At 41.8% G+C, this 26,389-nt stretch overlaps 2 protein-coding genes across 3 annotated transcripts in view; both read left to right on the plus strand.

Moving 5' to 3' along the window:
* The first annotated feature begins 1,855 nt into the window (after positions 1 to 1,855).
* Positions 1,856 to 12,491, plus strand: lrrc18b (leucine rich repeat containing 18b). The gene is made up of 4 exons (XM_073490165.1): positions 1,856 to 2,116; positions 3,433 to 3,900; positions 8,335 to 8,409; positions 12,432 to 12,491. The coding sequence occupies exons 1-4, from the start codon at positions 1,856 to 1,858 to the stop codon at positions 12,489 to 12,491; spliced, it is 864 nt and encodes a 287-aa protein (XP_073346266.1).
* Positions 12,492 to 14,145: 1,654 nt separating this feature from the next.
* Positions 14,146 to 26,389, plus strand: part of arhgap22b (Rho GTPase activating protein 22b) — a 43,536-nt gene continuing 31,292 nt past the window's right edge. Inside the window, exons 1-3 of one of the 2 annotated variants that reach the window (XM_073490328.1) lie at positions 14,146 to 14,213; positions 14,447 to 14,594; positions 26,132 to 26,331. In XM_073490328.1, coding sequence (XP_073346429.1) covers positions 14,591 to 14,594; positions 26,132 to 26,331 — 204 coding nt within the window. In that variant the 5' untranslated portion in view covers positions 14,146 to 14,213; positions 14,447 to 14,590. Of the gene's footprint in view, positions 14,214 to 14,446; positions 14,595 to 17,063; positions 17,137 to 26,131; positions 26,332 to 26,389 lie in introns of those variants that run through there. The other variant, XM_073490327.1, reaches the window with a different exon arrangement.

Consider the following 26,389-nt stretch of genomic DNA (forward strand, 5'->3'; position numbering starts at 1 on the left):
ATGGGGTTTGTGCAAACACAGCACCACCTACTGGCAGGAAGGAGTCACTGCATGGCTCTCACATCAAGTGGAAGCGTTTCATAGGAAATGCATGAGGCTAAATATAGACAGGTGACAGCTGTGTAACGTCTGAGGTGCGACTGTGTGAGATTAGAGATCAATGCAGCCGTGTGACTGCTGTATCATATCACAGCTTTGGGAAAAGGGTCAGACAAACAAACAGCAGAGTTAAGCAGGTCAGTAAACCGCAGAGCAATAACAAGACGCTGAGACCATTTTAAGGATTCTAAGAAGAAGAATCTTTATTTATCACACACGATTATACACTGTACGATGTGACTTTTACTCTTCTTCCTGGAAAAACCATTTCAGACACACATTAGAGATTGTTATGCTTCACTACAACCCTAATGCTGTCGAGGGAAATCACATCCTTTCACTTCATTATTCCGAGGAACTTATATGTACCGGTTCCTGGATACAATCAGTGATCAGCATTCATATGTATTGATATGAAGCATCCCAGCAGCAGTTACTGTAATCTTTTAAAATGTGTGTCCTGCTGTAGCTGGTCTACTGACAGAGCAAGCAGCAGTTGCCTGGGAACAAAAGAAAACAAATGCCATGTCTGGACAAGTGAATCCAGGAGCAGCAAGCTGTCTCACAGACAGCCGCTGTACGACATGTCAGCTCCTGCCAACCATCTCTACCCACAACGGTCTGACTAGTTTTTATTTACAGCTCACTTAATGTTGACTGTATTTATAATTAGGTGTCTGAGTGAGGAGTTTTGGTCTTTTAGCTGATATTCAAGTTGTTGGATCGAAGGAAGCGGACTTATTAATGCTGGTAAGAAGTCAAAGATTCTTCGTGGTTTAATTTATGTGTTTCTAACAGCTAACTATTAACCTTTTTCCTTAAAGGGTATATCCACCATTTTTACACATTTAAAGGGGGTTTACTTTACAGGACTTTGGGAGAACGACTGCATTTTATCAGATAACATGCAGCTCCCTCTGGAGCCACAAAAGGCTTTAAACTACTTTTTCACATGTGCAGTATCACTCCCTAAATCCTGGAAACACACTGTAATGTGCAAAATTGGTGGACTTACCCTTTAAGCACTTCCTATTTTTTAAAATTTACTGCAGATGTAGTTGGATCTCAGTGTAATTCAGTGCCAGTTAACACAGCCAATCTTAAAAACAAACTATTTTAAGTAAGTGCAACACTGTCTGTCTTATACAATATTGTGAACTATTTCCAAATTGTCAATACATTAGATTAAAGGTACAATATGTAAGAATTGGCTTCCTGTCTAAGGTCACTCCAAACAAAGGGCAGCCAGCAATTCACCAGAGTAACTGCTTACTGCAGTTGCCATTAGCTAGTTAGCTCAGTTAGCCATGCAGCTAAGCAATCAAGACTGGGAGCTTGGAGCGGTATTATGAAACAGGACGGTTGGGGGCTAGCTGGTTAGCACGCTAACTTTATTAGAAAAATCTCTGCAACACAGTACAAAGACATCTTTGATATGATGTCAGAGCTGTTAGTTCTTCACATCGTGATGATAGTCTCAGTTCATGTTTGAATGTTTTAAACCAAAATTTCTACATATTGCACCTTTAAAGTCCCTGTGAAGCTTTGTCATGGAACAATGGGAGTTAATGTTACAGATCTTTTATCTAAGCAGAAAGGTAAAACTCAAGTTTGTCTACTGTTTCAGCTGGCCGGACTCTGTTGGGTAACATAATCTGACAGACCTGTTCCACTGTCAACTCCTCTGTCACAGCCGTTACTGATCACTGTTAACTACAGACCTGGTCACTGTCCCGTCTCTCCCCGCAGAAGCAGGATGGCCAAGGGAAAGAGAACCAAACAGTCAGACAAAAGTAAGACAATCACCCTAAAAATGGCTCAGAACTGCGTGGAGCTGACGCTGGACGGCAAACGCTGTCTGGATCTCAGCTTCAAGGAGATCTCCGCGGTGCCGAAGTGCATCCAGAAGCTGTATGAAATGGACGAACTGGACCTGAGCAGGAACCTGATCAGAAAGGTCCCGGATTTTATCGGCCATTTCATCACCGTCACTGTCTTGGATCTGCACAGCAACTATGTGAGTATGACAGAAAACTGAGGATACTTCAAAAAGCAAGTCAAAGGGTCAGAATAGTAAAATCACCCTTAACAATAACACTTTCACACACATGCCACTGCAGACTTAACTCTATTTCAAGGCAAAGTTCAACCGTTATTAATCATTTCATTATTCATTCAATTAATTCTGCCAATTCTCATTCATAAAGGTACCGGTAAGTTGTTTTGCTGGTTAAAAAAGCTGTTTTAGCTTTTCCGGGTTGAAGAAAATAACCCTGTATATGTCATCGTGGTTATACAGACGTGGGCTCTAAATCTACAGATGTATAACCAAAAGCCTGCACTGCTCAGTGAGGTTATAAGGAGGAATTACGTGCATGTTTAACGTGCAAAGACGGTATGGAGTTGCATTGTGGGAAGTGTAGGTTTCAATAGTTTAGAAGGTTGACCCACATTTAGGATCATAAACCTGGATCTTTGTGAATGCATCACTTTTTTCACCATCTTATTAAACTGCTTGAGTCAAATTGTATGTCATTATCACAGTGTTACACATATTCATTTGTGGTTTATGTCACATAGTAACATATACAAACAAACCTTTTAAGCAGGACTCTTGAATGTTTCATTGTGTATTATGTGACCACTCTGGAGCCTGACCAAGGGACTGGATGTTTTTACCTCTACTTTAGTTTTGCATGCTTTGGCACCTTCTTCACTTTGGAGCACGAGTTTCAAAAAGGATCATTTATTTAATCAGTCTACTGACGCTAATTAGAACACGGATCCCCATCTGATAAGATTTTTGCTTTTAGACGTTTAATGACAGAAAGTGTGTGAAACCCACGACCAAAATAGTCATACATTCTGTCATTGTGTTAATTATGGATTGAATTGTTGTGAAAATAAATTATACTTCCTTTTTTTCTGGGGACCTTCTGGGATGCCCTCAAGAACCCCACTTTAAGAACTAATCTTTTCCTGTATCCTAACATATTTGTATGTTTAGTGTTTGTCACCAAAATCACCACAAAGTCTTCTGTACTTGGGGCAGTTGCCTGGTTTGCCCACCTGATAATCACAATTTGTTGTGTGACTGTGTCCACTATATGGTTTCTGATGTGCACTTTAGCAGGCAAAATGCTTTATTGTAATGGGTCAGTCTCTGGCTGGATGCCATGATGTCTGACAAACACTAATTTAATTCAGAGCATTGCATTAACAGTAAAGAGTATGAGGTCATAAATTCCAGGAAATGGTTGTAATTTTGCAACTGTAACGTGTAAACTGTTGTCTGGCAGTATATTGTGTATTACAGATGTGTTTTTCTTACAGCTGGAGCAGCTCCCTGAGACTATCGGTCGCCTCCAGAACCTGCTGATTCTGAACCTGTGCAACAACCGCCTGACAAGCCTCCCCAGCGAGCTCGGCCTGCTGAAGAATCTCCACACGCTCAAACTGGGCCTCAACCAGCTGGAAGCTCTCCCCTCCTCCGTCGGTTTGCTGAAGGAGCTCCGCCACATCGGCCTCTCCGACAACCGATTCACCCGCGTCCCCGGCTGCCTCTCGAGGCTGAACAAGCTGGAGAGCGTAAACCTGGACCGAAACCCCATCCTCTCCGAGAAGGCACCCAGCCAGGAGTCACTCGTGGTGACGGAGAGGCTTTACCTGGTCAAGGAGAGCGTCCTGTGTGAGGGCTGTTTGGACAGGTGTCAGACTGAGAAGAAGAAGCTGGAGGATGTGGAAACAAGGAAGGAGCCCGGATTACTGCATATCAGCAACCCTGCAGAGAGGCAGCGAGATGTAGAGATGGATTTCACTTTAAAATCACATTCATGCAGGGAAATTTAAAATGATTATTTATAACTCATTTTATTTTACTTTACTGTACTCAAAAATATGAGTTGATTTCACACTGCAATGTGTCTTCAGTTGCAAAGTGATTTTAAGTTGCACTACAGCGCCATCTGCTCTTCTGAAATGTACAGGGAGCCTAATTAATTATGCACAAGTTACAAACTGACGTGTGGAGCTGATATGTTTTATCATATACAATTGTGTTATATTGATGCCTGTGAACACATGGGATATAACTGTTTTCTTGTTCTGCTGCATTTTTGAGCAGCAATCTGTCTGATCCATGGAAAGTTTTTCAAAATAAAGTCTCACGTGGTTAAAGTCAGTGTTGTAAAAAGTACCCAAAAGCCATACTTGAGTAAAAGTAAAGATATTGTATTAAAATGTTACTTTGGTTAAAGTGAAAGTCACTCATACAAATAGTACTTGAGTAAAAGTCTTACAGTATTTGATATTTAATGTACTTAAGTCAAAAGCATCAAAAGTAACAAGTAAAAGTAAATTACATGTATGTATATACTGTATACTATGGGTCAATCGATTATCGGTCTGGCCAAGAATCAAATTTGATATTCAGCATTTTTGTCATATTTGGAATCAGTGTTTTATTTAATCTGATTATCAGTAAAGTAACTTAAAGGGGCACTATGTAGTTTTGGAGAAGAAATTCAAAATCAGAATTGTAATATTTACAATATTAATGAGGTAATAATACAAACTCAAATATTTCCCAGAACACTGTTTGAAGCTAGAAAGGTGTTCTTAAGTACAGTCCTTGAGTAAATGTACTTAGTTACATTCCATCACTGGTTAAAATAAATCAGCGTAATATCCAAATGGCCTCTTTGATGACAAAAACCTAATATGGTTTTTGGTAGGACACAGTGTAAAAAGACAGTCATCCAATAAGTATAAATCTATTTATGTAGTGATAATAATTGTGTAATTGTTTTAGCTGCATGAAAATTAACAAAGGAAAGTTTACTGTAAATACTACAGCATGAACTATACTGCATGTGTTTGCGATCTCTGTGGCCTAGAGGGCAGCAAAGACTCACTGAGTACCAGCAGCGTTGTCAAGCAGCACATCTCTGTCATTGACTGTAAATGTTTTATAGATTATATGAAGTCATCTTTCATTCCAGTGACAGTATTCTGTCAAGACAATGTCGGCATCACCGATGATGCTCATGTGCAGTGCTGATGTCTGCACATCATATGCAGTCATAGAACATGAAGCAGCATTTTGATGGTAATATGAAAGAAAAAAAAAGTTAACATAATTTATTCAATCGACACAGTGTGTTATTATATCACTATGGTCTTTGAAATAACTGGTTGTTTTCTTTTTTAAATGGTAAGATTAATTATACCTGTGAATACATTTAAAATTACACAACAGTCAAACTAAAAAAACATGAGAAAGATATGAGGTTGTTTTCATCATTTCTAACATTTATATTTCTGTATCACTTCAGTACACACATCCAACACCAAATACTACCTACAGATATTACCTGCTCTCTTGTCCATAAATGGTCCGACAGTAATTTCAACCTTTGAATACACACACATAGACAACTAATGACGTAAGTCTGCATTGTAGCAATCGGGTGGTGGAGCCACAGCATCGAATTTCTGTCCCAATGTACTCAGTGGCAAGCAGGGCTCATCTCTCAGTTATGATGCCACGCCCTCTTTTTAAAGCACCATATAACTAATGAAAACCAAACACTTGAACATAAATCAACGCGATAAGAACAACCTATCATGACAGAAAAACCATCTTTGGTATAAAAATGTATTTGCAAAGTACTTTGAGGTTTTAGTTTGGCCCATGTCCCAGCTGCTATATGGTTATACAGCAGCAACCCAATCTCTAGAATAAATGTCAACAAAACCACTGACTTGTGGCAACTATATGTTTCTTTTGGTTTCATTTTCTTTTTTCATGTTGCGACAATGCTGTGCTTATGTTCTGGTTGGGTTTAGGCACAAAAACCACTTGGTTAGGGTTGGGAAGAGATCATGGTTTCATTATGACTATACAGACAGAGAGAGGCGACTGCATCAGAGCCAAAATATTGCATTTTTAAATCTATTTATGTTATCAGCAATCGGATACCGACAATCGGAAAAATGCTGAATATCAGCCTCGATGATCGCCCAGGCCGGTAATCAGTCTATCCCTAACAAACACAAGTGGAAACTAGGCTGACTGCAGGCTCTCAATTTGAAAATCACCATATAACACAGTTTCAAGAGGATGAAGGCCGTAGCCTCTGTCCTGTTTGTTCCTCTTTTATCCTATAACCAGATTATTACTCTCTTTCACTCCTCATTGTCCCCTCTGTGTCCACACAAACAGTCAATACAATCTAAAAACAGTGAATAACCTCTGAGGCCCTTGTCACCCAGTTTTTACTGCATCGCTGATCTGAGGAGTGCTGAGTAGACTGGATTAAGATCTCAGCAGATAGGCTCATTAAGAAGCAGGACGCCAGGTATTGACTCAGCCATATTGTGAGACTGAGGTAAAGACATACAAAAAATAATGAGCCTGTGATTCCTTATAATAGATCAACGACTACAACTGCAAAGCAGATTTTAGTGACCAATACAATTTTGAAGCTATATTGTCAATTTTATGGTAACAAAAAAGAAAAAGGCTTAGTTCATCTGGTAGCCACCCTTCCTCAAAGACTATAATTGTATATACATCAGTTTGTTTTACTGTATTTTTTCCCTGGCTGATCATCGCTTGGTTTACTACTGTGCGGCTGTAGCTGAGGGTCCGTTACAGCTCAACAGTCTAATGCTCTTTGGGCAACGCTCCACACACACACGCACACTGTCAGTGCTATTGAAAATCAATTCCCACACATACATACATATATACTGGTCTCTTTCTGTTTCTCCCTGATTTATTTCCCTCAGCCGTTCCATCAGTGTCTCCATCCACCCCCCCAAGTCTATCTTGTACGTCAATCAACCAAACACACACGGGCAGGCTGAATGAATGAAACAGAACTGCTGGAGAGGCGAAGCAACGTGGCCCCAAATAGAATCTAATTATTTCTGATTGCATTGCCCCGGCTCCTTTATTGGTGGAGGAAGAGGGCACTTGCACTTACATTGCAACAAATGAAACCAGAAAAGGCATTGTGCGGCTTTCCTGGAGGTAAAGGTTCTTCTAGGATTTACATTTTTATGTATCAAAGGTGCCAAACTAATCACAGTCGTCTTGGGTGTCGCAAAGACCAGGATGTAGCGACAGTGCCCCAAACATATGTTGTTTTTCTTTTAGTTTTGTTGGCACATTTACACATGGGGAGGCAAGCCCTAATTAAAATAGCTAAATCCCGGCAAAAGAAAGGTAACAACTGCAAGCTTGTTTATATTCCTACCATAGACCATATTCACACGGCGGCCATTTTCCTTTGACGTCACGCTCAGGGTGGGAAGCTCGAGTGCTGAGATAATGTACTGCTGCTGAGCTGAAGGGGGAAAATGATATCATTTAATTGATCAGCGACTGGAAATACAATTGATAGTAAAAATCTAGAGGGACCTGGGTCATATTTCAAGGTTCAACCTCATATCTGATAACCCATTAGCTAACGTTAGCGTTCAACCATTCCTAGCTAACTTTAGCCTTTGAATACATCGTGACAATTCACTTCCAGGCTGAAATAAAAGTGTACAGATGTGCGTTGTGCAAAGAGTTCAACTGAGCCTTTCCTATGATATTGTGTAGAGTATCAAATGTTAGCAAGGAAGTGGTTTGATGCTAACGTTAGCTAATGAGTTATCAAATATGTTGTTTAACCTGGAAATATAAACCACCAGATTTTCATCTCTTTCACTATATCATCTTTTCAGTTGAAGATTGATTGAAAAGTGGTGAAATGATAAAAAATGTTCAGATTCCCTACGATTGTAGGACTTCTTGCTTCCCACCCTGAGTGTGATCTCAGAGGAAAATGGCCGCCGTGTGAATATGGTCTATTAGTGACCAGGTTGATATTAGGTTAACTTACCATTTTCAGCGTGTACGTTACTACCTTGGAGGTTGTTGCTGATGTGAACAGAGATGTGAATAACGCTAACAAGCAGATAGCAGAAGAGGAGAAGCTTGCTGACTGAAACAGTCTGCCAGTAGATCCTTTTCACGGCAGACATTCTGATGTGTCAAAAGAGAGAAAGCACAGGTGGAATTTATAACGTTAATGATGGCCGCATTCCATTTAGGTGAGATAATTCCAGTGCTCTGGTGTTGTGCACGCTCACTCACTGGGACTCTTAATAGAATGGAGCCATCGTTGACGTTATTGGTCACACCTGTGCTCTTTCTGCTTTGACATGTCAACATGTCTGCAGGATTACACCAACAGTCTACATCTGGTGAGTCAGCCCTGGTCTGCTACCCGCTTGGTGCTGGGCAGATTGTGTGCAGTGAGTTTTTTAGAGCTTGTTTGGTCGAAACTGCTGCCTCCTGCGTCTGAAAGCGACGTTGATGAGAGCAGTGAGACTATAACAGTAAAGCTGTGAGCTGTAAAACCAAAACAATGAGCTTAAATGTGCTAAATCCTCCCCAAGAGCTCACAGGGACTGTAGTCATCGGTGAGAGCTCTCTGTGGGTTTGCTGCTTTTGTACTACAGCAACACCTCTCACCTTGCTCAACAGTATGTCATGCAGTTAACTCCAATTTTACTAGACAGGGATCACAGATTGTCAGAAAACATCTACATGAATCAGTTCCGACAATTCAAAGCTTGTCGCAGGTGAAACATCGCCAGCTTGACGGACGCGAAATGTTTCCATTCCACTGCAGCGCAAATTTAAACTGGATTTCAAAGAAATCGTCTGCAGATGGATGAGTCACATTTTCACATTGCACCAGTGGGAAAACCAATGCAACGGTCGTGTTGTTTTTGGTATGGGGGAATGGGAGTCGGTGGCGATGGACCTATCGAGTCATTTAGGTGTGAGGATGCGTTGATGGAAACCCCCCTCATGTGGTGTCAGGCTATGAGAGAAGATTCTGACATTCTTTAGCAGCAGGCATTACTAAAAAGTTTAAAAAATGAGATTAGAAAAAGCAATCAGTGTGCTCGTGATCATGTTTTGTAACACACTTTAGTTTCTCAGAAAGGTTGGACATATTTAAAAACAAAAAACAATGGTTTTATTGAATTACTTGGTAATGGAAAAATTACCTCGCTGGATTTTGACATCATGACTCTCCCTCCTGCTTCCTGAGACTGACTATAATGTCATCTAATTTTATTATGCCTTCAGAGCGGCTCGTCTTCTGGAAAATGCTTATGCGTGACAACTGCAACCCGATAAAAGGACTGAGTACGAAAATTCAGACAAAGAGACGGACGCACAACCAGACGGGCAGAAGGCTTCCATCCATATTGCATACGCCACAGTCTGCTGTCCTGTCAGCTCCCCTCATAACCATTAGTGGATGAAGTCATGGCCCTGTGCTAATTGTCGGTGACAGAGTAGCGAGGGAGGGAAGTGGGGGAGAGAGAGGACGAGGGCAGACAGACGGACATAAAGACAGACAGACCTCAGGGGAGAACACCTGACTGCCACACTAGTCTCCTAACGAGCTTCTAATTAACGGACGTGAGGTGAGAGCTTCACTTCCCGTTACTTATTAGGGCGAAAAGGTTTAATGAGCAAAAAAATTGTGAGCCACTGTGACAAGTGTTCTTATTTAACATAATATATGGAGAATAGGCTTAATGACTTGTACCTGAGGGCGGCTGAGATGTAAGACACTATCTTTATTAAGCTTTTTAAGGTTAATGAAATCATGAGGTGTGCAGGTAGAGCTGTTGTTAGTGAAGCACCTCTCGCTGGTGACCGACTGCTGAGGCCCATCACAGCCAGTCGGTGGCGATCAATAAGTAATGCTAAGTCAACAGTCACACCTTCGCCAGCCACCCACGGGTCCGTTTTAGTACAGCCCATCCCCGCCAGTATGAAATTTTAATCACCCTCAATATCAATATTTAACAAGGTTTCCTAAACACCGTGGGTCCGGAGGACTTGTTAGCATTCTGAACACGGTCCATCCTCTGTGACATTATTTGACCTCGGTGGCGGCAGGGGAAGGCCAAACACAGTTATTAACAAGAAAGAAATCAATGGTCGCATCGTCAGCGTTCGATGCTGTACAACTTTCCGTTTTTTAAATAAAGGCTTTTGTTGTTCTGCAGCTCAGCGAACAGCAACTTTGTAATGGCGTGTCGATGTTTTTCCAGTTATGTGTCAGCAGAAAATGTTTCGACAATGTTAAAGGGGCTCTAGGGCCTCGTGAGGGTGAGAGCATCACACTCTGCTCACGTGTGTAACTGCGCAGCTAAACGTACCAAAACAAAGGACAAATCAACTCACTGAGCCACGATGGTGGTACACACTCACTCACAGACAGGTAGCTTACGTTTGGAGGGCGTATCAGGAGAACAGGCAGGGAAGGTTGTTGCATACTGGGCAAGCCTGAGCGAATGAAAGCTTGCGGCGCATAACGGCTCTCACAGCGTAGTGTGCATAATGTGTCCAGCTCTGACAGCGAGTCACATCGTCATCAAAAACCTTCAATACCAAATGAGTTAGATAAAACTCCCACAGATAGAACAAAGAATAGATAGAATAAAGGGAAACAGAGAACAAGGGCATGAATACCAGATGAAGGGTTCTCTAACGCTGTGACATATGCCGGTGTGGTAGCTTCACACAGACAGTTTTTACATTTCAAAATCAAGAGGCTGGATTTATAAAGACTTTTAAGGGACAATCCAAACTGTAGCACTCGATTGGTGGTTCTCATGTATCTGTTTCTCAGCTTGAAATGTCCATGTTTCATGCACGTTGGCCTTTCATACAGATTTGTTATGCATTATAGGTAGAGGACATGGTATTGATCAACTTCTCCTACATCCCAATGCACCCTGAATTTGTACATTTCATTTTCCTGGGCTTTGAGAAAATCATTTCTACTGCCCTTCATAAATTACTCAGGGCCGGTCTACTGATGGAGATCCTCAGGCGAGCAGTCAGATGCTCTCCTTGCAGCCTGTTACCAAGGCCTGAAAATAAAAATGGAATGGGTTAAGTGTTTGGCACACACTTCGGCTGCTACTACATGCCGTCTGTTCTTACCCTGCTCATTGCTGAGAAGTCTCTCTCACAGTTGACGCTTGACGCTGAATGACATCGCACTGCTGCCAAACAGCTGAGTAATGGGTAGATCTATCCCCATTCGTCACATTCACTGGCTAGCAGGGTCAATATTTCAGCTTGGGTATATGATTTAAGGAGATGTTTATTTACATGATTTAAATTGCGATGAACTGGCGACTTATCCAGGGTGTACCCCACTGCTCGCCCAATGTCAGCTGGGATCGGCTCCAGCCCCAACCCCCCCCCCCCCCCCCCATGACCCTGAAATGGATAAGCGGTTACAGACAATGGATGGAAGGATGGAAATTAAAAAAATCTGCAGGTTGAAAGACTTTTGACAGCCATGCAAGATGTGGCAGTATGTGAGCCTGGAGGTACACCAATACCACAAACCTGTAGGTTGTACAAAAGGAGTACAGGCCCTTGGCAACCCGGCATCCTTTTTTGCTTTGCCTCCTCTGCCAACGTGGGAAGTATTTCAACTGCCAGGTGCTGAGATGGCCACCTTGTGTCTTTTACCTCCTGGAAATAATGAATCAGTGTTATGTTAGAATAGACTTGCAGTGCTGGTAAGTACTGAGTTGATGGGAAATACCAGCTGTGAATGACTGCATAACCACAGAATGCAATTTCTGAAGAAATGCTGGAGGGATTTTTGGCTTTTGACACTACCTTGCTGGCTGTTGAAGCTAAAAGACTAATGCTCAGCATCGATGGAAATGCTGGAAACTAATCTGCATTGTTAGCATAATTTCATACTGTATGAAGGAGTTTATCTCCTCTAATGTGTTTCAGCCAGTCAGGTTTGTCAGGATGATCTCTTAATTTGATACCTTGTCCCCACATTCAATCTTCCCAATCTTAAATTGAATAAATACTGTTTAGTATTTGCTTGCACCACAATCTCACTAATAATTAGTATACCTTGATCTTCAAGTCAGACAGTCGCATGATGAAGACTATTGCCATCACAGTCCGGTTTGCACTGTGATGGAAGTACAAGTGTAGTTCTAAGAGGTGGTCCGGGAAGGTTATTGTGTATTTCACGTCACTTGATGCATCCTGATAGGTCAGAGCAGAGGCAGCAGGCAGCACAATATGATAATGTTGATAATGCCTTTCCCTGATTCCCCGTATACCACAGTCTAGGACACGGACTAACCAACAGGGGATATCCCGTACCTGACATCAGATCAACATACTTCACGAGCTCTTGCTCTGCTATCATGAAGTTGTGAATGGATTGCGAGTGTCCACGCTCTTTTACCTCCATCAGATAAATGGGAAATGGCACTGTGATAAGATCGCCAAAGTAACACGTGAGAAATCCCCGTAGAGCCACGACTACTGATGAGGTATGAGAGTCCTGAAGGGTTATCCCATTTCAACTGCTACACCTTTTAACTCTGTTCTAAGGGGCGAGGGGGCACTTTAAGCCTGCTCTGAAATTGGCATGGAAGCTTGTATACCAAAGTTATGGTGCCAGTGAAGTGTACACAGAGAGCAGCCCAGTGGCTATGGCTAAACAAAAACAGGAAAGGCTATGGTTAAGTTCTTCTCTGGCGGTTTGTGGCATGAAACATCCAGCCTGTGAGTCCACGTTCCCTCCTCTTCTCACCTTCCTGTCTCTTCCTATTTGGTCCAACATCCCACACTGTGATAACTGAACAAAAGGGAGATTATTTTGGTGATAAATTCAGAGGGAAACGACACCCAGAGCCACACCCAGTATGGTGTGACCGCATCGCTTTCACCCAACCTCTGTCTCAAACCAAACACTGGCACTGAAGGCTTTTTATTGCTGTCTCATTTTGGTTTCTTGGTGTGTTTGTGTCACTCCCTCACTGTGCTTCATCTTGGTTTCATTTCATTTTGTGTGTGTGTGTGTGTGTGTGTGTGTGTGTACCCTCTTTCTCTCCATTTCATTTCAGCTTGTGTGACCCCTATCTCTGTTTCTGTCGGCCTCATTTTGGATCCATTTTGAATTCATGTGTGTGCGCGCAGATCTATCTTTGCAATTGCCGCTTCATTTTAACTGCTTGTTGGCTCGTGTGTTAATGTGCATGTATGATATGTGAGGGCACACACTCCTCCACCCCCTCTGCGTCTCTCTCCCTCTTTGCTCTGTAATAAGAGCAGCTGTGGTTGACGTGAGGCCAGCTCTGATTCAATTGCAGTGCAGGACTCGAGGCTATTATCCTCTGTACACTGGAGGAGGAGGGAAGCCCGGCTGCTGCAGCACAGCTGCTAACAGCAGTGACAGGTCTGATGCTTGGTACCAGGGAAGACCTACAGCTGGAAATTTCTTCAGCTCTTTATGAACTCGAGCCTGATCAAAAAAACTGAACAAAAGCTTCTTCTTGTGTAGTTTTCTCACTCTGGAAATAATCTAATTTTGTCTTCACCAGTAGAGGTGTAATAAAGATTAACATTTTAAAACATTTTAAAATGTCTATGCATTCCTTGTTCTGTGGACTAAAATAAAAAGGTATAGAAAAGGGATTTTTGTCTTGTCATGTCATTATAGGCTACATTATAGAGGGTATAGGTTTGTTGTGTTTCATATGACTAAGCCTACAATTAAAAATATGTATTCCTATCTCATATCTATATCAGACTAATGTAATATATTACTTTAAAATGAAGGTAACTAGTAATATGTAATATATTGCATTTTGAAAGTATCTTGCCCAACACTGATTATGGATTAAAAACAGCTGTAGCAGGCTAATAGTCTTTGTCATTGTGTTAATAAAGTTAATTGAAATTCAAACAGGGTTGTTTACAGTGCACAGAAGCGTAGCCTGCTCAGTTCAGCTCACAACCTAACTCAGGGCGTTCAGTTGTCCATCTCTAGTTTTTATTAATTGCATTGGTTGTTAGCATCTTGTCTGCCCTATCAGAAAGGTAGAGGGGCGGGATTTAATGGTGAACCTGTAGATTGACGCTAATGAGGCGATAACGTTCACAGACGGCCACAAGTGCAGAGTAATTAAACCCAATACTTTGGTGGATACAGAGTATCGACGAGTAACGGACATTAAGAAACATGCATGAGGTAAATACTGTTGTGTGTATGTTTTTTTTTACTGTTCGGCAATTTGTTGTGTAATAAAATGGAGATGCTAAGTGCGAACACGCTAGCGGAATTAGCATTTATTTCAACGTAGTAGCAGCTAATGTTACTGTGCTAATGTTAGCAGCTAGCTTAAAGCTCACAGACTCTGTATGAGAAGTAAAGGAGCTTGTGGATAAATTGAAATAAAACAAGAGAACTGTTAATGTACACAGTGGACCAGGAAACAGTCTCCCACTCAGCTATCACTTGGTCTGGACTGTTGCCGCCAGCCTGTAACCTCACTGACTGACTGTTGGCCTTGTCAACCGTCGCCCTGCGCTTCACCCTTCACCCATGCTGCAGATGAGAGCTGAGGGATGAGTGAGTACAATCTAACCAGTACATTTTATTCACTTTGCTTGCAGTAACAAGTGAACCAGCCATTTGTTGTTGGTCACACTGTCCCAAGCCAGGACTCAGGCCTGCAATGGGTTTTTATTTTGGGTTTAAAGGACACTGTTTTATTTTGTTTGTAAATCGAGTGTGTGTGCACATGAGAGTTGGTAATTTGAGAATAGGGTCATAAATAAAATCTGAACTTAAAGGGTGCATATTGGTGAAAAATTGACTTGAACTGAAAAGCTTTGAAAAGGGAAGCACTTTTAAGTGTTTTGATACACAAGTTAAGTGTGTTTTGTGTTTATTCATGTGTTTATATAATTTTTATATCCCTAAATTTGACATTTGAATTTAAAGTACTGTCTTTGTGTCATATTTGTATTTCATTAAGGTATTTACATGTCATTAAGGTGTGTTTTGAGTTAAAAAAGGGGAGTATTAAGGGAAAAAAACACAACTTTTTCCTGCGAAGTGGAGGTACCGCTATTTAATTCAAATTGATATACAAGTTTAAAAAGGTTTAAAAGCAAGTAATTTCTCTCCTGTTTACACAGGTTAGCACGGTCAGCCATAAATAAAAGTACCCAGGGCCCTGCCCATAGTACTACAACCCCCCTTAACTAATTAGTTAACTGTACAGTTACGTGGGATGGGTGCTACAATTACATTAGGTAGTATAATTAACTAAATAACTAAGATGTTGGAGCATCAAAATTGATTTTTAATTTACAGGAAGATGACTCGGAATAGCCAATAAATTGGCTTTAGGTAAGGCTAGCCATGACTGCACTGCTGCTACCCTCAACTAGCTGCAGTGCATTCCCCTGCGAAGTTTGCATGTTGTAGAGGAAGTAGAACTTTTTTGGCTTCATGCACCACTGAGCAGCTTCCACAGGAATGAACAGGGCTCCTTCTCCAACGCTGTGTCCAGATTTAAGTAGATCCAAGAAGCTAATGCTAACTTAACAAAGGCTGTGGAAGTAGCATAAGCGCTAATGTCAGTTGGCTATCGGCCATGTTTCTGTTTTGTGGTCAGGATTAATGTATGCTGTCAACCATCTTCCCTTAAAGTAAATGTTTTAATTCCCCCAAGTATCAAAAAATCAAATATTAAATATTAACTGTGGTAATGTTCCTGGTGTTTTAGCTGCTTGTCCAGTGAACAGTATGTTGATGAATGATCAGGCTGTTCTGCAGTGGAGAGCACATGGCTGCAGTATTGCTAGGTGAGTAAGAACAATAGTGAGTGGGCAGCTCTGTGCAAACAGCCAAAGTTTGTGAATGGCAACCGGATTAACTGTGAAGAGTGTGTCTGTTACTGCAGAAAGTGACGAACTGTGTTTGCATTATTACAGTCTGCTATAAATACATGACTGATTGAATAAATGCTCAAAACATCAGAATGAAGAACAAAAGTGATATTAGAAATAAAAATGAAATAGAAATTTTACTTCAACTAATACACGTATTTAAAACTGCTACTAAATCAAACCTAGCTACCAAATTGAACACTGGTGACATTCGTCAAGGCTTCAAATTTCTCTTGCTGCCAGTGCCACACTCCTCCACACTTTGTTCTGTCAGTTACAGCCCCCTGTAGCTCGAGGCGACATGACAATGTCTGTTAGAAAGGGTAACAGTATTTTTTCTCTCCTGGTTTTTCTTACTTGTGCCACTGGAATGCCTGGAGGATGTAATTACGACCTTCTGTACGAGCTGGGAATTTCCCACGTCTGACTTTGAACTGAGGGCAGGCATCGTTCTTCGACAGCCAAAAGTGGCAAAGAAGAAAAATGGTCAAGGAAGGTAATGAAGAAGAAAAGAGGGTAGAGACTGACTTACTGATTTACAGTAGAATTGATGCGAGATAGGTGTGAGGAAAAGATTTGAAAAGGCGATAAAACGGCTATAAAGCCAGAGAGAAAGCAGAGGAAGGATGGGGGAATGAGTGATTAAGGGAAGGAGGTGGAGACAAGCTGAGGACCTCTACAGCTTAATTAGATGCAGAGGGAGGAGACACCTGCCAGATGAACACCCCCTCTCCTCCTCTTTCTGCTCTTTATAGAAAGCACTTACTACAGAAAATAACAACACTTAAAATCAGGCATCTGTTCGCCGGTCAGCTCCGTGATCTGCCGGTGTGAGACCCACCCCAAAAACCTCCTCCTCCATCTACCCCAGGCGGATGTACCGCTATGAATAATGTAACAGGGAGGAGTGGAGGCCACTGGGCGTGTGCGCGGAAAATAAAGAGGGGTAGTTCCTCCTCCCCCTCCCTCTCCTCCTTCACCACCCCCCTCTCTCTCTCCATTCTCCTCCCCTCCCCTCTTCACCCAACCCCCTTGCAGCCGGCCGCACTGCAGAAGGTCAGGGAGAGAAGAAGAGGAGAGAGGCGAAGACACAGAGAGGCAGAGGGAGAGACAGAGGGTGGGGTGTGTGGATGTACATGAACATGCCGAGAGGACAGCGCGTGGACGAGCGATGACAGCCATGCTGAGCCCAAAGATCAGACAGACCAGGAGAGGTAGGACACGGTTTACGTCTACACTACCTGCCAGCTGCGTTAGCTGCTCACACATCTGTAACTGTGTAGTGACACATCATGTCGTAGCTGACAGGGGCTATGATGGGAGTTCAGAGATCAGAGGATGTGTTAAATGTGATGCTTAGTCTTTATCTGGACTCTGATCTGCACTTTTACAAATATATTTCATTTTAGAAAAAGTGCTTTTTTCTCCTTTACAAAAGAATTTGTCTGCAGAAAAAAAAAACATTTTTTTCCACTCCATCTATTTTCCTACTGCAGTCAGTGTATTTCTGAATGAAGCGCGGGTCAGCCCACGCAGGAAAGCTCTCGCGTACATTAGCATTCTACTACAGCTGGCCGATGCTGCCAGTGTGAATTCTATTAAGAGGAGCGAGCAGCATCTCTGGTTTCATCACTGCAGCGCTCAGCACTATCAGGCTGCCGTCAGCTGCTGCTGCCTGAGTGTGTGTGTGGTTGCTCACACTCGTGCATGTACAGTACATGTGTGTGTCCTATGGTGGATGGACTGTATTAATATGTCCATGTGTGCCATTGTGTGTGTCAGTGTGTGTGTGTGTCCTTCTTTCCTTCCTTGGCACTAATCTCCGTAACTGCAATTATACAGCTGGATCTGATTAAGATGAAATGAATAGTTCCCAAGAATGGTAGAGTGATGTGTAAATCCCCGGCTGGAGCAGCATGAAATTGGCAGCAAAGTGGATTAAATCTGTGTTTGCATAAATTAAGACAGCAGAGCAGATTTAAACTAAGTAAGTGTGATTCACTGTGTACATTTTGTAAATTAGCACTTAATTGATAGCATTGCATTTAGGCCGTGACAAATAATTTTAACGAGCGTGATGGTTTAGCGCGAGCAGCTTTAAGATATAATTTTGAGTTAGGAGGATTCATGTGCATTTACAGAAGGACACGATGTACAAAAATTGATAAAAACAAAAGGTCAAATACAACTGTCTCACTACTTTTAAGGTGTTGGAAATGCATCAATGCATCGTTTCTGTTAAGACAGTGAAAATAAAGAGATTAAAGCTATGATCCTGCTTGAGAAGCATTCTCTGCATACCGTCTGTAAATTGTTGCTCCACTGCTGACAGCATCACATTTGTTGTGTGAAGCCCATGAATAAACGGGTATGTGACAGATGTGGTCGTGTAGTTCAGGCTGAGCTGAGGTTAAAGTGGGTCAAGAAAGGACACATCACTAACCCATGAGCGCATGACATTTTCAATGACTGAACCGTTTCTGACCGGCGAACTAGAATGTCAAAGAAGTCACTGGAAATATGAATCAATAGTATAAATGTCATTGACTTTTTTTATTGATCAGTCATGGCTGCAACATTCATGATGCTAGAAGGTCAGCTGACTAACTAACCATAAGCTTTGTCATATTTGACTTTGGAAGGTCAGTGACGAGCTAACTAGCTTAGATATAATATAAAAGATATGACTCATATGAATTTGGAGGATTAGCTTGTGTTCTGTCGTAGTTACATTTTGAAATGGCTGCAGTCTTTTGTTTTTACAGTATACCACTAAGATACGTAGGTTTCACAGCGCTGTCTTCCCCCTCTAAGCTAACGGTACTTTTTAAAAGAATAGTTTGACAGTTTAGGAAACAAAACACCTATTTGCTTTCTTGGTGGGAGTGAGATGAAAATGTAGACACAGTCACTCTGTAGGCTAGCTAAAACACGAAATTAAGGTAAAGCCAGAAAAGCTATCTTAGTTTAGCTTAGTTTGCTAAATAGTTTTTTTTCTGTGAATGTAGCATAAAAACTTTCAATTCTAGTTTCATTTTTAAAACCTGAGTGTTGTAAAAATGATAGACATTTACCATGTCACTTGTACCTTTTTAACTTTAGCTGAGCTTACTTTAGCATAGCTTAGCATAAAGACTGGAAGACGGGGCACCCTAATTATATATTGTCTCATTTGTTTATTCTGTAGAAAAATTTAACTACAAAAACAAGTTATAGGTAGATTTACTTTGCCCTTGGACAGAGCCAAATGAGCTGTTTGCCCCTGCTCGCTGTCTTTGTGCCTATTTTAAGATAGGCTAATATGCTGACTGAGACATAAGACTGGTATTAGTTTTCTAATTTTACGAAGAAAGAAAACATGAACATTTTCCATAAAAGTCCAACTTACATTACTCTAAAAACAAGTTGTGGCTCTAGGTGGATTTTTTACCTTTGGACAGAGCTAAGATAGCGGTTTCCTTTGCTCACTGTCTTTGTGCTAATCTGAGATAATCTTCTGCTGGCTTTAGCCTCATATTTAGCATCCACACATAAGACTGGTATCAGTTTTCTCATCTTGTATGCTAATATCCCAGAAGTCAAGCTAACATTATTTACCCAACTGATTATTTGGATTTGCCTCTGAGGTGTAATTAAATCTGCACCATTATGCTTTCCTTTCAGAGCAACTCTTAATTGGAAATGCTTGTGTAAGTAAAAACACAATTTGCCGTTCTCCAAATAAGACTGCTGTGCTTCAGTAACTATAACAATCCACAACATATTAAAACTGAAATAGGGTGTGTATTGGGTGCATTTTTCTTAAACTGGCACCAGAATTGTAGTAGCAGCTTTAATTGCCCACATATCAGCTGCTTCATTCTCTTGCTGTGTCTTTCTGATGTGCGTTACCATGGTTTTATGATCAAAGTCCTGAAATGTAGCAGCACCCTGACATTCTGCCTTCCTGAGGCACATGAATGAACACCCTCACAACTAGATACCGTGAGCAAGAGTATACCGCATAGATAAAACATTCACACACTGACACACACAGAAAATGAGCATGTGGCGATGATAAGATGCACAGAAATGCAGAGATACGCTACACACCCGCTGCTGCAGATCAGTTCTGCTCCACTGCAGCTTTCACATACGGGGGCTGTATATTATTGGCCACACCTCCGAACATGTCAAGGAAGGCTGTCACACACACACACACACACACAATGGTTAACACATGAATCAACGTGATAGGCTAACTGGAAGTTACGCACTGATGCACCTGTAACTCTCCCTGCCATTTTCCACGAGCCATAAATCACTACACAACAACCAGATTAATGAAATTGAATTCCTTCAGCGTCCCCGCGTGCATGCTTGTGTGTAGTCCACCTGTGTGTGTATGTGATTTAGCCATCAGTGTATTGTCTAACTAAATGTGGAGCACCCGCCTTGCCATGCTAATGGATAGGCTCCTCTGTGATGTGTATAAGAGCCATATACCCATTTCCTGCTGATGGTAAATATACGACTCCAAACTACATTAAGTGACATCATGGGGGCCTAGGGTGTGTGCGATCAGGCATACTGTGTGTGTGTGTGTGTGTGTGTGTGTGTGTGTGTGTGAGTGTGAGTGTGAGAGAGTCTGAGAATGTAGTATCAAGTGTCTCTTCATGTGCTCTACTGTAACACTTGTGTTTTGATTTAAATCTGCAGTCGACCATTTGTTCACATTGTAACATTACTTCCATACTTCAGACCTGACACTTGTGAGTCCAAATTTTATCCAGGAATTAAAATAATGTATTTATATATTTGCATTCTCATTTGATTTATCAAGTCCTGTGTCAGAGCCAGCATAAACATCACCAACCGTGCTGCATTTGGGGAAATTGGCTGAATCTACTCCATCTGAGCTGGTGTAGACCTGTAGAACCTTTGCTTAATGCAACCTTTATGAAGGTTTAGTTTTGACCAAATTGCAAAAACGTCACTATTTACATCCAGGGTCGACATTCAGTGCCAATGCAGGATAGTTCTTTATGTATCAAGGAGGACAGAGGCTAAGAGTGCGGAGGTCAGGGTGGTGGAGGACCAAGTTTCAATTTGGGAAAACCGAATTAAGAGAACTTCAATAAGCAAGTTCAGCTGTTTGAGAACAAACCTGCACTTTAAGGACCGGTTAGACTCATAGTCTCAGCAGAAAGTGGTAAAAGTTGAAATTCAACCATGAGTAGTAGCTAGCTCTAGAGACTTGTTATATACATAATGAATACTGGCAGAGCTAGTCCATGAACATGCTAATTTGTTTTACTTTACCCTCAACATTTTGCTCACAAGATTGTACAAAAAAGGCTCTCTGAACTTGCTATCTTAATTGTCATTTAGCCAGTTCTTTACCTCAGTCTGTTATGGGACGATGCCTGTGGTGTGGTTTATTCTCTTGCAGAGAAGATAAAATAATTATGAAAGATGCAACAGAGCTAATAAGCTACGATATCTTCCGCCAATGTGGACTCTCTGTTCCCTCAAAGGTCCTCGCTGTCAAGATGGCTTATATTAGTCAGTGTGAATTTGCTTACTTAGCCCTCAGGAGCAAACTCAATTGTGAAATATGCGGACGACACCAGCGTCATTGGCCATATTACAAACAATGATGAGAGTTTGTAACCGGAGGAAATCAACATTTTTGCAGAGTGGTTCACAGAGAACAATCTACTGGTCAACATCAAAAAAATTCAAGGAGCTGATTGTTGATTTTAGAACAAAGGAAGCAAAGACACACATCCCTCCTGCCATCTGCCAAAAGATACAGAAGTATCCGCTGCCAGACCAGCAGACTACCGAGCAGCTTTATTTTTCAGCTCATGAGACTCCTGGACTGATCCTCATCTTAACCACTGCACCATAAGAAATAGTTACTGTTGTGTAGCATAAAGGGACTACGACTTGCATTTTGTTGTAAAATAAATGACAAATAAATGAAGCTTGGATCCAGTGATGGCGATGATTCCATTAAAACCTTTGCTATTTTAAATGCTTTAAATCTGTCATAATTCATTTTCTGCTTAAGTCAAAGTTTTATAAGATGGTCGATAGTATCCAATCTGCTTAACACACCCATCTGCACTAACACACATACACGTTAATGATATCATGTATGAGCTCATGACTGAATGAGTCGCCAATCCATCTGTTATTCCTGGATATTCATCTCCATACCCAGAATTATTCATCCATGCTGCCGAAATAACATGACACACATACTAATTTACATATATTATCACTGGGGCATTTCACCATAAACAAATGTGGGCAGACTACATCTGCACTCAGAGTCAGGCATGATGTTCAGCCCCTATTATTTGACTCAGTTCTTCCCTAACTACTATCTACTGTAAATGAATGAGCCACAATTACGCTCTCTGTTTCGGTGAATTGCTGCGATTATGCATAGAGTGCACTATTACAGGCAAACAGCCTCTTTTCAGCATTGTAGTTGATAGTTGTAGAAGTGACCACAGAGCAGCTCCACCCAAGCCAAGGAAGGTCTGAATCACTCCGAGCAGAAGGTCCAAATTGGCGCATTGGGTAGTCGTGCTTGGCGCGCACACACACACACACACACACACACACACACACACACACACACACACACACACACACACTCAAAAATCAGTTGTTGTGACTCAGGCGTGATTCATCGGCCAGTTTAGTTCCACTCAGTCCGTGATCCAGACAGCTGATGTGTCGAACAGTGGTGCTCTTTTATGCTCGAACTGGCAGGGTAAGGAAGGATGGAAAGAAACGAGGGACGTGATGTGGTGAGGAAAAACAGGGTGGTGAAGGTGGACAGGGAAGGTGGGTGTCATTTTTAGCTGGTAATAAGGTGGAAAGAGTAAGACAGCTAGTAAGGATTTCTATTGATCACATGTGAAGCACTTTACTGACTAAAAAATTGGTTTACTACCAAAATAATCGGTACCAGGAAGGGTGGCAGTGGGACAAACATCTGGATCACACAGGTACAATATTTAAACGAAGTCTAAATGTATGACGGAGGACATGTAAAGACTCAGGAGTTGGGAAGCCGTTGGAAAACCCAAGAATTGTATCTTGACAATTCATGGAGAGTGCCAGGGATGACGTATTTTTACAGGCCAACCAAGAAGTTAGGATCGCCCTGGTTCCCTCAATAGAAAGCCTGTAGGATTTTTCAGTTGGATTTTGGATTATTGCAGAAAAAAAGCTCTGTGTTGTAAACATCACCCAACTGCAAAAAGCAATCTTTGCTATGCTCAAGAATTAACATTCCTCTCATAAACAATGGAAATAATTACATTTTAAAAATAGCTAATTAAAATGTGCCTCAAATCCAAGAACTCATTTATTAGACAAAACCTGCTTAAATGAGGTGCCAGTGGCGAGAGCAAGGATCCTCTTGTGTGCGCGCACGTGTGCTCTTACTAATAACAGAGCTTTGATTCAACAGAACCAGCAGTGCTGAACATGAGGCGGGAGAGAAGAATCAGAGCGAGTCAAAGTAAGAGAAATGAAGGGAGACGAGGCAGGGGGGTCGAGAGAGAGTGGAATTAACACCAGGCGGATAAATGAGAATAGCCGAGGTAGAGGAGGTTCGCTAAAGAGAGAAAGCGAGCAGGAGAAGAATGTCTATTAATGGCTATTAAACACATCCTTTATGTATACAGGTAGGAAGGAAAGGACAAGGATAAAAGATTGTTCCGTTGGATGTTTTGATCTTATAAAGCAGTACGTATTGCCATGTTTGGTTGCTCAGCAACCCAATTTCCACCATATTGCTCAGATTTTACATGACAAGCTGCCCAGAGAGGTAGTCCAGGCCCAAACATCACACATCAAAGTTCTTTTATAACCCCACAAAAGACATAATGGACACTATGCTCAAAGGTTTTTGGCTGTCTGTGCACACTCAACATGGTCTTAAAGGATCCATTTATTACAGTGAACTGCAAAATAGACCAGATTCCTCGTTGAAAATATAAGAGACTACTAGACCTGTGGAAGTTTAGTGAAACTGCTGCAGTAAAAAAGAAAAATTCTATAAACAATGTATTAAATGTCTTTGTGTAATGTAAAAGGTGTTGCTCGTAGTGATTAACCAACATAGAATTATCACCCAACTTTGTAGTTTCCCTTTTAGTGTCTTTAAGCTCATTGTTTTGGTTTAATACGCCACTGTTTTGGTTCAGTCTCACAGCTTCCATCATGTTACCAGTTGTAGCAGGCAGAGAAACGCTCTGACAAACCTACAGATAGATACAGTTAGCAACTATCTGATGAACATAGGGGAGCATTTAGTAGCTAAAGAGATCCCCTTAGGAGTTGGTGGAGACCAAAACAGAGCTAAAAGAGGAGTGCATATTGGACCCAAAGTGACCAAAACATTTAATACTGGCTCAAGGGTTTATATTTGTGATAGTAAAGCTGCCACTGTAATTGTTGGTTAATTTGATAACCTTTGGTATCTGACAGGAGTATTTCACAGAATTCACATCAACACTGGAAGGTGAAAACCCTCAAATGTCAGACTGGGGCCAAGGAATACAATTTTGGAGACTGTGTTAGTTTTTCTTAGCATCAGTTATTCCAAGAAAAACTCTCTCTTTCTGTGCCTCAGGAGGTGCAGCAGGTCCACTAATCGAGGGTCACTGGTTCAGCTCTGGCTGCATGTCAGAAATAGAAATATTGTGCGGCACTTCGTATAGAAAAGCTCTGTATCGATCGTGAGGAGCAGTTTGGCACACTGCATGGTAGCCTCTGAACATCGGTGTATGAATGGATGTGTGAATGAGTGAATGTGTTGTAAAGTGCTTCGAATGGTTGGAAAAGCATTAATGTGATGATATTTATTCATAAAAGCAAATTCTTCACAAAAAATATCTTGATTTAACATGAAGGTGGTGAAAATAAAAACTAAAAATCTTCTATAAATGATGAGTCCATCCACCATTTGGCAGATCTCTGAGGATCAACAGGCTTTACAGACTATGACATGAAATAAAAATGACACGAGTGCTGTCCTTTAGGCTGTATGTGTGCTGGACAGGGAGAGATGAGACAATAAAAAAGAAAACACATTGATTTTCTTCGTCCTCCCCATTCATCCATCCCCTCCTGCCCTTCGTGCCATCTGAACATTGATCATTTCTGTGCGTGTGTGTGTGTGTGTGTGGCACAAATGCACACCAGCAGGGAGGATGTCTGCACAATTGATTCCTATAAATTATACATGATCATCAAATAGCATTGCCAGCCCTCATCTCAGCTCTGTTGCTCTGTGGCGTTTCCCCTCTATGTAAAACCTTGAAATCTTGCATCCTGCTTCCTCCTTGAATCACATGTTTCCTCTGTATTCCCTCTCTGTTTTTAGATTTGACCTCACAGATTATAAAAGAAGATAACAACAAAAAGGCTGACAGTATACATGGCAATGGTGTTTTATTCTTACACAAGTCATGCTTCAGTGTCAGCTGATGTAATAATGTCAAAAATGATCCACGCCGCACTCCTAAATCTGTGTATTTTTCGCGGCTGATGTCATACAAGGACAGACCTGATGTCACATTGAGACACAGCTATAAAGCTGCCATCCCTTTTAAACCTGTCCTTGACTGAGCTCAGGTTACGCACGTTTGCTGAGAATGATTCAGTCAGCCAGACAGTCACTCAGCCAGCCAGCCAGCCAGTCCCATGTGGTCCTATTATCTTAGTGCAAAAAGCCTCTGCTCTGCTATTGGGTTGCTGCAACACACAATAAGTCTCCTCCAAGGACCTCTGAACTAGAAGGGGGGGGGATCCCTGTCACCTGAGGCTATGTTCGTGTATGTGTGTGTGTGTATTCCCTTCACAGTCTCTATTTTATCTCCTTTCTGTCATTATTTGTGCCTGCTGCCTCTCTACAGTCCCTCTCCCCCTTCATCTGGCGGCGTTGCGGCCCGGGGCAGAAGGTTGTGTGTGTTCATGTCTGAAGAGCCTGGCAGGACATGTGTGTGCATGCAGCATACAGAATGAGGGATAACACAAGCTTCTATTAGGGAGAAAATGAAAAGAAAAATGGAGAACTGTAGTAAATCAAGCAGAAACACCAATTCATTCCCCTTTAAGCCACCCGACCCTTCACGTTCTGCCTGCTTGTGTAAACGCAGCATAAAAATGCTTTGTGTGTGTGTGTATGTGTGTTTGCAGCCAGGTCCAAGAGCATGGTGATGGGCGAGGTGTCGCGGGGCCCATGCCGGCCGGCCTCCCCCAGCCTCCAGGAGGGGGCGCTGAAGGCTGGCTGGCTGAAGAAGCAGCGCAGCATCATGAAGAACTGGCAGCTCCGCTGGTTCGTGCTGCGCTCGGACCAGCTCTTCTTCTACAAGGACGAGGAGGAAACCAAACCGCAGGTAATAATACGTAATGTGGAATACACTGACAGGACGGTTAAATCAAGCCACGATAACT

The sequence above is a fragment of the Pagrus major genome, chromosome 20 (genome assembly GCF_040436345.1).
Source record: "Pagrus major chromosome 20, Pma_NU_1.0".
NCBI lineage: Eukaryota > Metazoa > Chordata > Actinopteri > Spariformes > Sparidae > Pagrus > Pagrus major.

Bases quoted from the DNA above. Each gene is read 5' to 3' on its own strand.
- lrrc18b (XM_073490165.1), top strand. From the start codon at position 1,856: ATGGCCAAGGGAAAGAGAACCAAACAGTCAGACAAAAGTAAGACAATC. The intron at 2,117-3,432 runs GTGAGTATGACA...TTTTTCTTACAG, and splicing joins TGGATCTGCACAGCAACTAT to CTGGAGCAGCTCCCTGAGAC. The intron at 8,410-12,431 runs GTGAGTTTTTTA...TACCTCCATCAG, and splicing joins TGCTGGGCAGATTGTGTGCA to ATAAATGGGAAATGGCACTG.